The 14,867-nt window shown below is 38.9% G+C and overlaps 1 protein-coding gene across 7 annotated transcripts in view; it reads left to right on the forward strand.

Annotated features, from left to right (window-relative positions):
• Positions 1-14,867, forward strand: part of LOC126249129 (kinesin-like protein KIF22) — a 317,400-nt gene that overhangs the window by 26,769 nt on the left and 275,764 nt on the right. For 6 of the 7 annotated variants that reach the window (XM_049950791.1, XM_049950819.1, XM_049950826.1 and 3 more), the window contains one exon: positions 765-918. In XM_049950791.1, coding sequence (XP_049806748.1) covers positions 808-918 — 111 coding nt within the window. In that variant the 5' untranslated portion in view covers positions 765-807. Of the gene's footprint in view, positions 1-483; positions 589-764; positions 919-14,867 lie in introns of those variants that run through there. The other variant, XM_049950811.1, reaches the window with a different exon arrangement.

Genomic DNA, 14,867 nt, shown 5'->3' on the forward strand with positions numbered 1-14,867 from the left:
AAGGCTACTGCAGTGACATGGCTTAGCCGCAGCCTGGGGGATGTTTCCATTCTGGAAATTTTTAGTTCATTGGCTGGCTAATTTCAGTACAAAACAGAGTGCACAGAAGTTTTATAAATTGAAACCTTTAAGTATTTGGACCTTTCGCACACATTTTAGAACCATTTAAAATGCTTGATAAATGAGTCTCTTACTCATCTTTCTAAACTAAAATTATGTTAAATAAGGCTAGGTTTTGAATTTTATGAGCCTGTTATGTGATAATGACCTGTTCAACCTAAAAGTGGCAGATAAGTCTGAATGGAGGATTTCTTAGTAATCATAAAGCAATTATCTTCCAAATAATAATAATAATAATAATAATAATAATAATAATGAAAGAACAGAATATCTAGAACTGTTCCAGAGAAACAGCATTTTAAAATTTTTTCCAAAATTTGCATCTTCAAAATGGTATGTGCTATGTCATCTTTGGAGGGCTGTAGCTTGGTGTGGAAATTTTTTTGGCGAAAACAAAAAAATATGTGTTCCTTACTTAGCCCTTCATTGTAACACATGCTAAATTCAATAACATCTGAGACTATGAAGGTAAGATTTTCCTAGCCTGCCTGAATTGATATGGACTATGCCTTAAAACTTTTCGGCTAACATGCTGTGGTCAATGTACAAAACATTCTTCTAACATTTCCTCTCTGACTGTAAATTATTTGTGTTTGCAGTGTTTTATACATTACTTATTCAACTCAAAAGCAATTTTTTTTCAGTTATTTACATGTTATGAATTGAAAGTTTGCACGCTTTCTTAAAATGAAGCAGTCAGTCAAACCAGTTACGGTGGCACTCAGAGTTAGGCCTTTAACAGAAAGTGAGAGAACTCGTTCCATTGCGAGCATTATTAAGCAACCTAGCAATCCAAAGGTAAGTTACTCTTCTTTGTGGGGTTCATTCTAGATTTGTTAGTGATGGTCATAGTGTAAATAAAATAGATTGGTCTTTCAGTATAAGATAACACCCCTGGCCTTCCAACTTGTCATAATAGAAATAACCTAGCCAATTATCAAAGTTCTTGGTGCTTGTAAATCCTGTAAATGGCTCATTGTTTATCACATAGTTAATAAGTGTGCCCAATTCCTAATTTTTTGGATGTGCATATTGGTATGTACTGAAACTGGTAAAAATACATTTTGGAGCATCTTAAACTTCCACACTTTCTAACTGAATGCCTCAGAGACAAACAAATCAAGAAGTTACACATTTTAGCTATTTTTATGTACTAGTGGCTTATTATTCTTGTCAGCTAATCTTTTACAGGAAATAAGTTTTCTTTTTTTTTTCTGTCTCAAAATATAGGCTTGTACATAATTCTTCTATAGACATTTGAGAGACTTTTGCAATTTAACTATCATATTATAACTCCCTTGACTGGTATTATGCCATTTTACATCCCTTCTTATATCAGGCTAATCTTTCCATACGTGGATACCTGTCTCGTATGGCTAGATATATGTACTCTAGTCATTGTCCTCGGTTGCTTTCTTTTCAGGCATTGTTGTTTCATGTGCCAAGTTGGTATGCCCCCATAGACTGTCCACCCTTTTGATAAGGGTTTTCGGAAGGTTTCTTTTATAACCTGTTGTGTGCTTTATGTTTGCATTTTTTACTTTTTTGGCTACAATTTATATGGACTGTCTATGCTCTGAGTTGTGCACTGTGCAGATCAGATGTTGAGAATGCATGGCATATTTGGATCGAAGCAGTCAGTGGTTGGGTACTATGAAGTAGCCAATGTCAAGCTATTAACAGAATGATTTAATTGGATAGACAAATAAAAAAATCTACTCACCAAGCAGTGGCAGAACACACACATACAAGGTGGTTATAATTGGCAATCTTTCAGAGCCAGCAGCACCTCCTTCAGGCAGGAGGTTTGAAGGGGAAGGACGAGGAGGTGAAGGAAAAGGACTGGAGAGGTGTAAGAAATGGGGAGAATTGTTAGGGGAGACTTACCGTGTGGGATGAGAAGGAAAGACTGATCGTTTGGGACTGCACCGGACAAGACTTGAAAACCTGAGAGCTTAAAGGTGGAAGACAGGCTAATATGCAAGACAGAGATTACAGCTAAAATATCGTGCATGAGTTCATAAGAGTGAAAAGCTTAGTGCATTGTATGTAACAGAGGTGGGACAGGGGACAGCAAAAAATAGACAAGTCAGAAAATGAAAGATGTAGGAAACTAAAATGGAGTGAAGAAAGAAGTAGTTACTGTGAATAAATGCTGAGATGGACGGGATTAACGTAAATTAAGGACAGGTGGGTGGCGAGAACCAAGGACATGTTGTAATGCTAGTTTCCACCTGTGGAGTTCTAAGGAACTTTGTTGTGACTCGCCGATCTTTCAAAGTGCCGCCGCGCAGTTACGCGCATCCTCTACATGCGGTGCTGTCTGCCAGCCATGCAGCAGCCGCGCCACCGAAGTGGCCAGCCAGCCAGTGGCCGCTAGACTTGGACTCAGTGCTGATTTGACTGTTACCGTGTACACGTCTTACTTTGTCTACTTGCTCTGTGACTTACATGTATTGTGTTGTCTTTGATATATATGTGTTCAACTTGACGTTATAACAAACTTGTGACTTGGGGAAGAATCCAGATGGCGTGTGTGGTGAAACAGGCACCGAGGTCACAACTGTCATGTTGTAGAGCATGCTCTGCTACGGGATATTGTGTGTTGCCCATATACACCCTCAACCTATGCCCATTCATCCTAATTGGTAATTTGGTGGTAGTCAACCAAGTGGGATGAATGGGCATAGGTAGAGGATGTATATTGGCAACACATAATGTCCCATTGCAGAGCATGCTCTACAACATTACAGTTGTGACCTCAGTGCCTGTTTCACCACACACACCATCTGGATTCTTCCTCCAGACATCAGTATCTCAGAACTCTGCAGGTGGGAACTAGCACTACAACATGTTCTTGATTCTCACCACCCACCTGGCCTTAATTTACATTAATTTTTTCCGTCTCAGTATTTCTTCACAGTAACTATTCTTTTCTTCACACTGTTTTAGTTTTCTACATCTTTCATTGCCTTACCCGTCTATTTTTCACTGCCCCCCTCTCACCTCTGTTACATACAATGCACTTAGCTTTTCACTCTTATTAATTCATGCATGATGTTTTAGCTGTAACCTCTGTCTTGCATATTAGCCTGTCTTTCACCTTTAAGCTTTCAGGTTTTCAAATCTTGTCCACTGCAGTCCCCAACAATTAATCTTTCCCTCTCATCGTGTACGGTAAGTCTCCCCTGACCTGCGGTTTTGGGTGACTTTCCTGAAATCTACCCCTTTTCCTAGACCTCTCCAGTCCGTTTCCTTCAACCCTCTTCCTTCCCCTTCAACCCTTTTGCCTGAAGAAGGAGCCACTGACTTTGAAAGCTTGCCTAATTATAATCTTCTTTTATGTGTGTGTTCTGCCACCGCTTGGTGAGTAGATTTTTTATTTCTCCATCCAATTAAATTACTTATTCAAAAACTGATTGTTTTTGTTGTTATATTAACAGAGATGTCCATATGTAGGAAAATATGACTTGGTCTTTGTGTACGAACAGCCCTTCCTTCACTATCTGTGTTCCTCATATTAACGTTTGTATTATGAAGGTATGTACAGTGATTTTTCTTACTTATTATGTTGAAACAGTTATCAAGATCATAGGAAATAGGTCATTCAGTGTCAAGTCTGTCAAGCAACCTTGCCCACCATCTCAGGTTTGTTCTTCCTATAGAGACAAATACGTATACCATATTTTAGCATTTTATCTCTGTTTTCATGTTATGGCATTTCAAAATTGGAGAATTTTGGCATTTTTTAAATATTGCATGGCACGAAACAACACTTGCTAACATTTTTAAAATAAATTACAATTTTTTTTATTTATACCGGTAATCAGGTCATGTGAAATACACTCTTAGAGTATAACGACTGTAAACAGAAATACCTAATACCTTTTAAGTAAACCAAGCAAGGCACGAAAAAAAAGAGTATTATTATTTTTGTTTCTTATTTTGTCAATGAGAGAGAGAGAGAGAGAGAGAGAGAGAGAGAGAGAGAGTGTCCATTGGGACTCTGAGATGCACTTAATGTCTGTGATATGACTTTCAAAATGATGGAGCACAGCTATCAGTCATCCTTTCCTTTCAGGCTTTATTAAAGCAAATCTAGATTTTTGATAGTGCATAGTCATTATCGGTGCACCATTTCATAGTTTCAATACACGTCTTAGTACGTCAGTCCCCTGTTGTTCAGGATTCTGTCTCAGTTCATTCTTCTTCTTCTTCTTCTTCTTCTTCTTCTTCTTCTTGTTTCGAACGGGCTTACTTTCGACCACACTTGTTCAATTGTTGGGCTTTGGTCTTTGCCCAGTACTGTCGCATCTGCTGCCGATGTAACTCCTTCCTTTCTTTTGTCCAGGGGCATTACCTGAAATCCTCGGGCTTCCTTCAGGGTACGTCTCACAGAGTGTCTGTTCTGGAGATCAGTTATTCCCAGTTCTTTAAGGATACAGGGTACTTTTCCAGCTCAATATTATGTAAAAATCAACACCTATTTCTTTCAGGCTCTGTTTATAATGTATATGTTTTACAGATTTTTTATCGATATCAAGTAATGCAGCACACTTTCTAAACAAATTAGAATTATTTTGAATATTTTTGAACCTGCTTAGGGTTATTAAAAAATTACAAAGAAATTGATGCAATTTTTTCCCAAAATGCTTCTTCAAATTGAGGTACCATTTAATTCAATGTTATACATTTGAAGGAGACCAAATTTTTACCAGATATGCATGACATGATGGCTGAGGTACTAGACCTATTTAATTCCACCTATTATGTATATTACAAGGATAAAAAAATATCACATCTTACATTTTAATTTTTATAATTTTTTTCCTAATAAAAATGTTATTTTTTCTATAATTTAGCTGATTCTGCAATAAAGCTTAGGTCTACTACATAAGTATGGACTATTGCAAGTTACAGAAAAAAATTAGAGCAATGCTTTATAAACTTAAGGAAATATTTGTACCTGAATCCTGAAAAATACAACTTGTGGGAAGTTGCGAATGAAGATATGACTCCAATTAAACTGTGCCTCAGAACATTCCTGAAGCATAGTCTTCATTATGCAGTATTTCTTTATCTTCAGGCTTCCTCTTGGCATTCCTTTTGCACTTCTTGCTTCTTTGGCAACTTGAAGAGCGAATCTTTCAGCTTCATGCACTTGTTGTCTGTTACATGCAAGCAATTGATCTTCCATATTAGAGCCACATTTTATGCCTAAATTTCTCAGGACTTCCAACTTTCCTATCACTCCATCATTGAAACTGCATCTAGTACACCAACTTTTAATGTACTTAGTCCTACAAAAACATTACTTTCATTTGTATTCTGAGTGCCCCCATGAAGACATTTACTAATCAAAACAGGGTCACTCAGGTCTCTAAGAAATTGGTTTTATTTAATTAATAACAGGTGCAGGAAGAGGATGCTTATGATGGTATATTTGACAACTTTTTTGTGTTTTTGGTAACCACACCAAGAATCTGCTCCTTTAGGGCAAAGTCAGTGAACAGGTTGGTCATCTGTGGACAACTTATGAAAGTAGGTGGCCCAAACAGCTTTTCTCTTTGCTGCAACATCATTCAGAGGTGCAGTTCGTCTAATGGCCAGTCCATAATAATTCTGAAGAAGGTCTGTTTGAGTTTCTGTCAATATGCCTCGGCCAGACAGAGATTTTCCGTCAGATAGCAACTTTCCTTTCATTTCTCCTCGTAGCTTCTTCAATCTAGCACCCATACTCTTTTGCACATGTCCACAACACTCCAGTTTTGTTACCAAGGTATCACCACAAACATTGAACACGTTAATTTTATTGAAAGCTTTAGAGTCCCCGTGGCCTAGGTACTTCCTATATCTAACGCTATAAACGGGCGCCGACCTCTGAAATATTTGTAGAGCTCCATCAGACTCCATGCCTCCACTGTAACCATCATAATTCTTAGAACACTGATGTTTATTATGTCCTTCAGTGTTACCATGGCAGATGTGGCGGTACTTAGATGAGCACTCAACATCAACAACTTTTCCATTCTCCAGAGAAGTAGCACTTACAATACCATTCAAGGAACGATGTCCTCGACGTTGCCATGCTCCATCAAGTGCAACAGAAATGTCCCTGCTTCCACCAATATTTACAATTTCTTCTACTGCATGTTTCATAGATGCTTTAGACACAACTGTCAAGACACCTAAAAGTATTTTTATGTACTTGCTGAGCCTACTGGGACGAGGAGGAAGTTCTATCAAACCACAAAACGTTTGAGCAGCCTTTTTTCCTTTTCCTATTGCACACATTGCATACCCTAACGTCAAATTCACATCATATGAATTATGCACAATGTTCTAAGTCATTTTCGAGGTAGATTTATTGCAGGATCTACACAGAACAACTAATTTTGATGCTAAACCCTTCCTGTTACTTTGTTGTTCAGTTATTTCCAGACATTTTTTACATTTCGCCACTTCCTTTATCAAAGAAGATAAGATGCCCACATCAACAATAACAAATCTTCTACAAACAGCGTCATTGTTGACACAAAAATTTGAATCACCAGGAGGCATGCCATGTGGGAGTTTTTTCCCTGAAGAACTGATACATAGGTTACTTTCAACAGTGAGGCTTGCTTTGTTTGTGAGCTGGTTACCACAGAATTTCCCTGTTTTGAATTTCTTGGTGTGTGGCATAGTTCGTATTTATTGCACACTAAAGGCTATGTACTTCCACAAATATATTCAGCAACACATCAACAAACTGCTTCAGTGAAACAGAGTAAATTCTAGCAAAGATAATCATTTACAGACACTAGAAACCTGCACTTGTTACCAACAAATACAATGTATCATACGTGTAATCGCAGGAAACAGAAAGTTCAGAGTTATTTTCGAAATAATACTGGTTTCTGTAACAGAAATAAAGGGGGCATGGTGGAATACGTGACTGTAACTTTAAAATTTGGTATGTATAGGTCATTTTTCATTTGAAACCCTATAATGTATATATCAGTGTAATCAGGAAAGACTATAGAATTTAATAAAGTCATAAAAAATTTCGATTTTTCCACCATTTATAAGTACCCTGTATCCTCAATATCCTTTTCAGTTTCTGTCAGCCAAGTGGTGCGATCCTTCTAGTTTTGCCAGAAGGTGAACAGACGGTTGGTCAATCTGTTTGGAGACAATCTTGCAACATGGCTATAGAAAGCTATCCTCCGTTTTATTGCACAGTCAGAGAGCCTCTTGATATGTTCGTAGAGCTCGGAGTTATGTCGCCTTCTGAATTCCCCATCTTCTTCTATCAGGCGTAGGATCTTCCTGATTATTCTCCTCTGTCTGACTTCCAATTTGTCCATCAGACCTCTCCGGTTCATGGCATACAGGGCTTCTGGTCATATAACTGATGTGTAGTGCTTAAGTTTCAGGTTGTGTGTCGTCCATTTTTTGTTGTAGGCGTTCATAGTCAGTCGATAGGCAGTTCCAACTTGTTGACTCTCATGGATAATGACATTTTTTCTGATAAGTTGGATTCAATCCATGTGCCAAGATACTTAAACTTCTCAGTCCTTTTGATGTTTCGCTGGTCTAGTAACATCTCCCCGTTAGCTTCTTTGATGTTGGTGAAGAACTGTTTTCTTCAGTGACATTTGAAGACCTACTTTGGCTGCCTGTTTTCTGAGGCAGTTTACCTGCATTGTTGTCATTTCAAGAGAATCAGCAATAAGTACCATGTCATCTGCAAAAGCCAGGCAATTTACAATCAGTCCTTTGTTCTTAGAGCCCAGATAGACACCAGTCTGAACACCCAAATTGGTCAGTTCCTTGCACCATTCTCTCTCAACCTTTTCGAGGACACAGTCGAAGAGAAGTGAGGAGAGTCCATTCCCTTGTCTCACTCCAGTTTTTATCTCAAAGCTTTCTGAGTTCTTACTTCTAAATTTGACCTTAAAATGGGTGTTGGTCAAGGTTTCTGTAATGAGTCTGTGGGTTTTGTTGTCTAGTCGTAGTTTCTGGAGTATTTTCTGAAGCGTTTATCTATCAATGGAGTTGTAGGCCTTCTTGAAATTAACAAAGGTGATGACCACTTTGTGGTTTCTCATCTTGGAGTGTGCCAGTACAGTTTTAAGGTTGGGGATCTATCCAGCACAGGATCTGGTCTTCCTGAAGCCTCCCTGATATTCTCCCAGCTGACTATCCAGTTCGTCTTCTGCCCTTGTCAGTAACGCCTTGGAGAGAATCTTGTATGTTACCGGGACAAGAGAAATTCCACAGTAGTTGATCAGATCAGTAAAATCTCCCTTTTTGTGAAGCTGGTGGATCAGGATCGTGTTCCAATCAGGCAGTAATTTCTCTTGTTTCCCAGATGTCCTGGATGATCTCGGTGAGCTTGCCCACTTCATTGCTTCCAGTACATTTCCCGAGTTCAGCAATGATAGAGTCCCCTCCAGCTGCCTTGTTATTCTTTAGAAGCTGAATGATTTGTCCAACTTTTTCCAGTGAAGGAGGCAGTCCAGGTTTGGTGTGGTTTGTTTGTAATTGAAGTCTTCGCTGGGTGGATCACAGTTGAGTAGGTTTTTAAAGTACGGAGCTAATAGGTGGCAGTTGGCCTTGTTAAAAACCAGTTTGCTCTGCGAGTCTCTGAAGTGGAGGCATGGCCGATTGCATTTTCTGACTGTCTGTCTGAAGGCAATGTAGAAATCTCTGGAGTTATTCTTAATGAAGCTCTCTTCAATTTGGGTTAATTGGTTTTGTGTGAAGGTCCCTTTGGTTCTTCGAATTATCTTAGCTGTAAGCCTTCTTTGTTCCAAAAAGTTCTCTCAATTTTTCTTGGCTTTCTAACAATTCCACTTCCCCCAGAGCGTCTGTCTTTGGGCTATTGCATTGTTACAGTCTTCATTCCACCACAGATGCTTCCTACTTCTTGTAAGGGAGTCGAGTTCATTGGCCGTCTTTACAAGAGTCTCCCTCAGTTGGCCTCACCTGTTGAAATCTGTACTGTTCAGTCTCTGGCTTACTTCTTGTCTGTTCTTAAGTCGCTCTATGTCAAATCTTACCAGCTTGGATGTTCTGTGTACTCTAGTGTTTCTAGGCTGCAGTCTCATTTTGATCTTTGAGAGGTAGTGGTCTTACTCCAGATTGGCACTTCTTAATACCTTCACATTTTGTATTTCCTTTAGAGATTTTCTAGAAATGGCTACATGATCTATCCAGAATTCACCCAAGTTGGTATTAGGAGAAATCCAAGTCTTCTGCTTCCTTGGCAGGTGTTTGAAGGCTGTAGACTTCATGACCAACCCAAAAGTCCTACAAAGATCCACCAATCTTTCCCCATTGCGGTTGGTTCTCATTGTGCCGGATAGTTGCCTACTATATTTCTGTACTTTTTCTCTCTTCCCAGTTGACCATTGAAGTCACCAAGCAGTATGATGGTGTTTGTCTCTCGAACTTTAGAGAGAATATAATCTAAGTCTTCCCAGAATTTGTCAGTTCTGTCTAGAGTGCATCTGTTGTCCTGGTTGGCTGGAGCATGTACGTTGACTGCATTGTAGTCCTTCTTAGCACATTTGAGGGAGAGTATGGATACACGACTGCTTGGGGAGGTGAAGGCAATCACTGAATCCAGTATCTTGTGACTGATTATAAATCCTATACCTAAGTGGGGAACGTTCTTCATTACCCGTTGACCCACTTCTCCCTAGAGCATTCTGTATCCTTGGGACACGAAGGCATGATCATCCGTGAATCTGGTTTCCTGTACTGCTGTCAGTACTGTGTTGTGCTGTACTGTGTTGTGTTAGTGAATCGGTCAGATGTTTCATTTTACCCACTTTGAGAAGTGAATTAGCATTAAATGTTGCAGAGAAGCTTTGCCGTCTTGGTCTGAGTTTACGTCTGGTGAATTCAGGATGCTCCAACTCATCCTCAAAGTATGTTGGTGTGGACTCCCCAGAATCCAAAGGTCCACTAATGTCACCTTGGGTGACGGTGGATTGGTTACCACCTGGGGTAGTGCATTCAGCAAAATTTCCCTCCATGCTCAGTTGAAGATTATTTTTTGTAGGAGAGTGGCAACCCACTGTCCAAGATATTGCCCAAGTTGTTAGCTTCAGAGGCTTATTATTTGGGGTTGTCACCCCTAGACAGATTGCCTTCACCATGGCTAAAGACCCCTGTCCACCCCACTCTTTACTTATGACAACAAGGGATGGTAGGAAAAAGGACAAGGCAGGTATAGGATGAGGATAGGTATGTTGGGACAGATAGGCCGTTGTGGGACACACTTTGTATGTTTATTCAAGTTAAGACTTTATGAAAATTTTTCAGAATTACATTGACTATCACATAAATGTAATAGGAAAATTCTCAATCCATTTTTCCAAAAGTATTCCTCATAGCAAGGGCATTCACTCGTGGAAATACTTTAGGTGTGTGTATTTTTTTCACCCATCTACCAAATGGGAAATTTTATCTCATTTTTTATTCAGAAATCTTGCAATATATGTTACTGTTCATTTAGGCTATCTGTGGAAATATCTTTTTTTAACTTTTTGTTTTCATTGTTGTTATCCTTTTGAACCAGCTTGTGCACGACAGTGCACGGTACCAGTATGTTCTAAAAAGCTGTGTGCAAAAATGCAAGTTTTCAGGGGTTTATATCTCACATTCTGTTGATTCCAGGGATGTTTTAGAAAGCCATTGACCTAGTGATCATTTGTATACATATCAAAAGATCTGGCATACTGCAGCTACTGAGTCAAAATTTAAACATTACACGCTCCCTTCAGACCAAGCAGATCAAGTAAATCAGTTAGTTCTTTTGCATTACATGTGGTCTAGGGTGGGCCTTAGATAGCTTATAAAAGCACCATTTGTTCAGGGGCAGTTCCTGAGAAAACTGCCAAAAAACATGATTTTTGGGTATCTAAAGTACTAATTGGGGGAATGGTCACTTCTATAATTTTTATTCATGGCAAATTGACAAAATTTTTACCATGTGTTTTTAAGATGATCTGTGGGAGCTTTGAAATATTTTTCGATATCATTATCCATTACCGAGATTCAGAGTTACTGTACACATGCACATAATATCCAGTCTGAGGTGTAAAAGTAGTTTTAACTCACAGTGAACACATGACAAGGGTTCTAGGGTAATTGTGAGTGTACCGAGGTCACCATACTATGTTTTTAGTCGCCATTTTTTCACTGATAAAACTGACATGCTGCTCCTGTAAAGTGGGCACTTCCCACCTATACAAGCTGTCTTGACCTTGAAATTATTCAGTGGTGCCAGCTGGCAATGTAAACACTGTACAAAAAATTATTTTCTCATATGAAATTCTTTGTACTTCAAACCAAATACACCTTTTCTTTGGTTTACTGTAGGTGTAGCCTAAAATATTCATTTTTATCTAAAGGAGCATAAAGTGAACTATAATTGGATGGGAAATGATTTTGTTTTAATCCTGTATTAAGTATACTTATTTGTTGTGTATGTATGTTTATGTACGTCAAAGTATGTAAATGTATCTAAAAACAAAGATGATGTGACTTACCAAACAAAAGCGCTGGCAGTTTGATAGACACACAAACAAACACAAACATACACACAAAATTCAAGCTTTCGCAACCAACGGTTGCTTCGTCAGGAAAGAGGGAAGGAGAGGGAAAGATGAAAGGATGTGGGTTTTAAGGGAGAGGGTAAGGAGTCATTCCAATCCTGGGAGCGGAAAGACTTACCTTAGGGGGGAAAAAAGGACAGGTATACACTCGCGCACACACACACATATCCATCCGCACATACACAGACACAAGCAGACATTTGTAAAGGCAAAGAGTTTGTTTTTGTGTGTATGTTTGTGTTTGTCGTTGGTAAGTCACATCATCTTTGTTTTTAGATATATTTTTCCTCCGTGGAATGTTTCCCTCTATTATATTCAAAGTATGTAAATGTATTGAAGTATATAAATAAACCATACAAACTTTACTGATGTACAGAATTCACATTATGTAAGCAGCACACACAGCTGCAACAAGGAAAAGAAGGGAACCAGCCAAAAAGTGCTCCTGTCGGAGCACAAAAAAGTGAGTATGCCCCTCTTTAAAAGACTGACAGAAAAGTGAGGAACCAGCTGCCTCAACCATCATGCCATCTTCCTCACCAAAAAGTTTGGCATTCAAACATATGCACACTTTTCGTGATGAAAAAGAGTAAAGACAATATCGGTGTAAGAGAGAGGAGACAGTGCCAGTGGGAGAGAAAGATAGATGAGACAGTGATCATATGGGAGAGAAAGTGGCAGTAAATGAGACAAGGGCGATGGATGAAGACAGTTGGCATTGAGAGCAAAGGAAAGTGGAGATAGTAATGGTCAGTGAAAGACAGTGGCAGTAGAAGATAGCTGGATGCAGATAGTAGCAGTGGGAGCAAAAGAGAGAGGAGACTGTGGAAATGAAAAATTGTAATGAGTGGACACCATGCATATTCTTTGGGGGTGGGATCTGTTGCATCCCTCCCCCCCCTCCACTCCCACCAGCAGACCATAACTTGAAAAAAATTATCCTCTTTCCCCATATCCCATACACTCAGGTGTTGAAGTTTCCTGGTCTGTGGCTCAAAACCCTGAACAAAACATCCCCAAGGACATGTATGGGGAGGAGGCGGTTGAAGAGAAAGACAGAAGACTGTAGGCGAGAAAGAAAGAGACAGTGGCAATAGGAGAGAAAAAGAATGGGAGAAAGACAGTGGCACTGGGCCAGAGAGACAGTGAAAGGGACATGAATGGGATAGTGGTGTGGAAGAGTGAGAGAAAGGGATGGAGACAGTGACATTGGGAGAAGCAAACAGGTAAAAGTGGAAGAGAGACATATATAGACAGTTAGACAGTGGCAATGAGAGGGAGTTGCCGAGTATGAAGGCTTAGGTACAAAGAGAGACTGCACAAAAGGATGTAGAATGCTCTGTGTTAAAAGACCAAAAATATGTTTGCAAACAAAAAATTTTTGGTAAGGGAGGCAGGAGGAAAATTGAGGCAGCTAGTGCCTCATTTTTCTGTCAGTCTTTTAAAGATCAGTAGTCACCTTTTTTGTGCTTCGACAGGATAATTTTTCAGGTGATAAATAATACTTTGTCTAAAAACCAGGAAAAAAATGACAGTAGTTATGATTTATGAGTGAGCAAGTGGGAATGGGGGATGTCACAGGTCCTGGATGAAACTGAGATTTTAAGTAGTTGTAAGTTTACACTAGCTCAACCAACAGTAGTTAAGAAATAAAATGAAAACAGTAACAAAACTTCTGATTATTTCACCTTTTTTACCACACTGTATGAAGGTACAGTAATTATAACAACAAATTTTTTTTCCAGAACAGAGCACATATGCTCTTCTGAGAATTGATAGGTTCTTCCACTTGTCCTGGGAGGTTCTAGAATATGAACATGAGAATGTGACACTGGGTAGATATTCTAGGGCAATCAAATGATTCTCAAGGATGCATAAATTGAACTGAAACATCATGTTCTGTTGTATATAGCTAAGTGATGATCCCAAAGTACTACAAACTGTAATATTTACAAGCTACATATCTAGAAGCAAATTTTCTTTAGTCTCAAGGGTTGTCACTTTATTCCTTGCATTATATTTCTGGATGTGTTCCATAGCACTATTTATTGTATTGGTTTCCAACTTCCCCAGTCTGTCGGACAGCTTAAAGTTAGAAAAATATCTGGTTCCTTGAAATATTTGAAGTCTTACAAAACAGAGTCTGAGATTCAAACTGCTTAAAATAGAAATTAACTTTATTGGTGAAAAAAATTACAGTTGCTCGCTCCATGTAAGATCTGTACTCAAAAACTGGAAACTTGTGCAGGTCTCACTAGTACTCAAGAAAGTAAAGAATAATCTGCTGATTAGACCCTTACCACTGATGTCGATTTGCAGTAGGATATTGTAACATATATTGTGTTTGAACATTATGAAATACCTTGAAGAAAATGATCCATTGAAACTGTCAGCACGGATTCAGGAAATATTGTTGTTGTGAAACACAACTAGCTCTTTATACACCCAAAGCAGTGAGCCCTACCGATGGATTTCAAATTCATTCCATATTTCAACATTTTTAGAAGGTTTTTGAAGCTGTTCATCACAAGTGGCTTCTAATCAAATAACATGCTTATGGAGTACCATTTCAGTAGTGCGACTGGATCATGACTTCCTGTCAGAAAGGTCACAGTTCATAGTAAGTGACAGAAAGTCATGGAGTAAAACAGAAGTGATATCTGGCATTCTCCAAGGAGGTGTTATATAGGTCCTCTGCTATTCCTAATAGCTGACCACACATTAGCAGATTTCTGTGATGGGCCAAATCTGTGGGCAAGTTCTGTGGATAATTTTTACAGATTTGGCCTGCTGATCTCAGGTCTGTCGTTATCCTCTAATGTGACTCGTCAGGCCACATGCCGGAGGCCATAGGTGATTTCAGGAGTCTTGATTGTGTCTCACTGAAAGTACTTTGTACAGTGCAGGCTTTTTAAGACATTGTTTGATGGTTGTACATTTTTTGGTTTGCAAAATTCATTTACATTGTCAAGAAGTAGTTGTTATAAAGAATAGTAGGAAGAAAATTGTGACATCCAATGGCAGTTTATACACTGTGTTCTCGTGTACCTCTAAAAAGAAAACTCGCACCAAATGGGTGAAAAAATGCATTATCGAAAGGCAACATTCTAGCTGTATAGTAATGATTCAGAATCT

Source organism: Schistocerca nitens, chromosome 1, assembly GCF_023898315.1.
Source record: "Schistocerca nitens isolate TAMUIC-IGC-003100 chromosome 1, iqSchNite1.1, whole genome shotgun sequence".
Classification (NCBI taxonomy): domain Eukaryota; kingdom Metazoa; phylum Arthropoda; class Insecta; order Orthoptera; family Acrididae; genus Schistocerca; species Schistocerca nitens.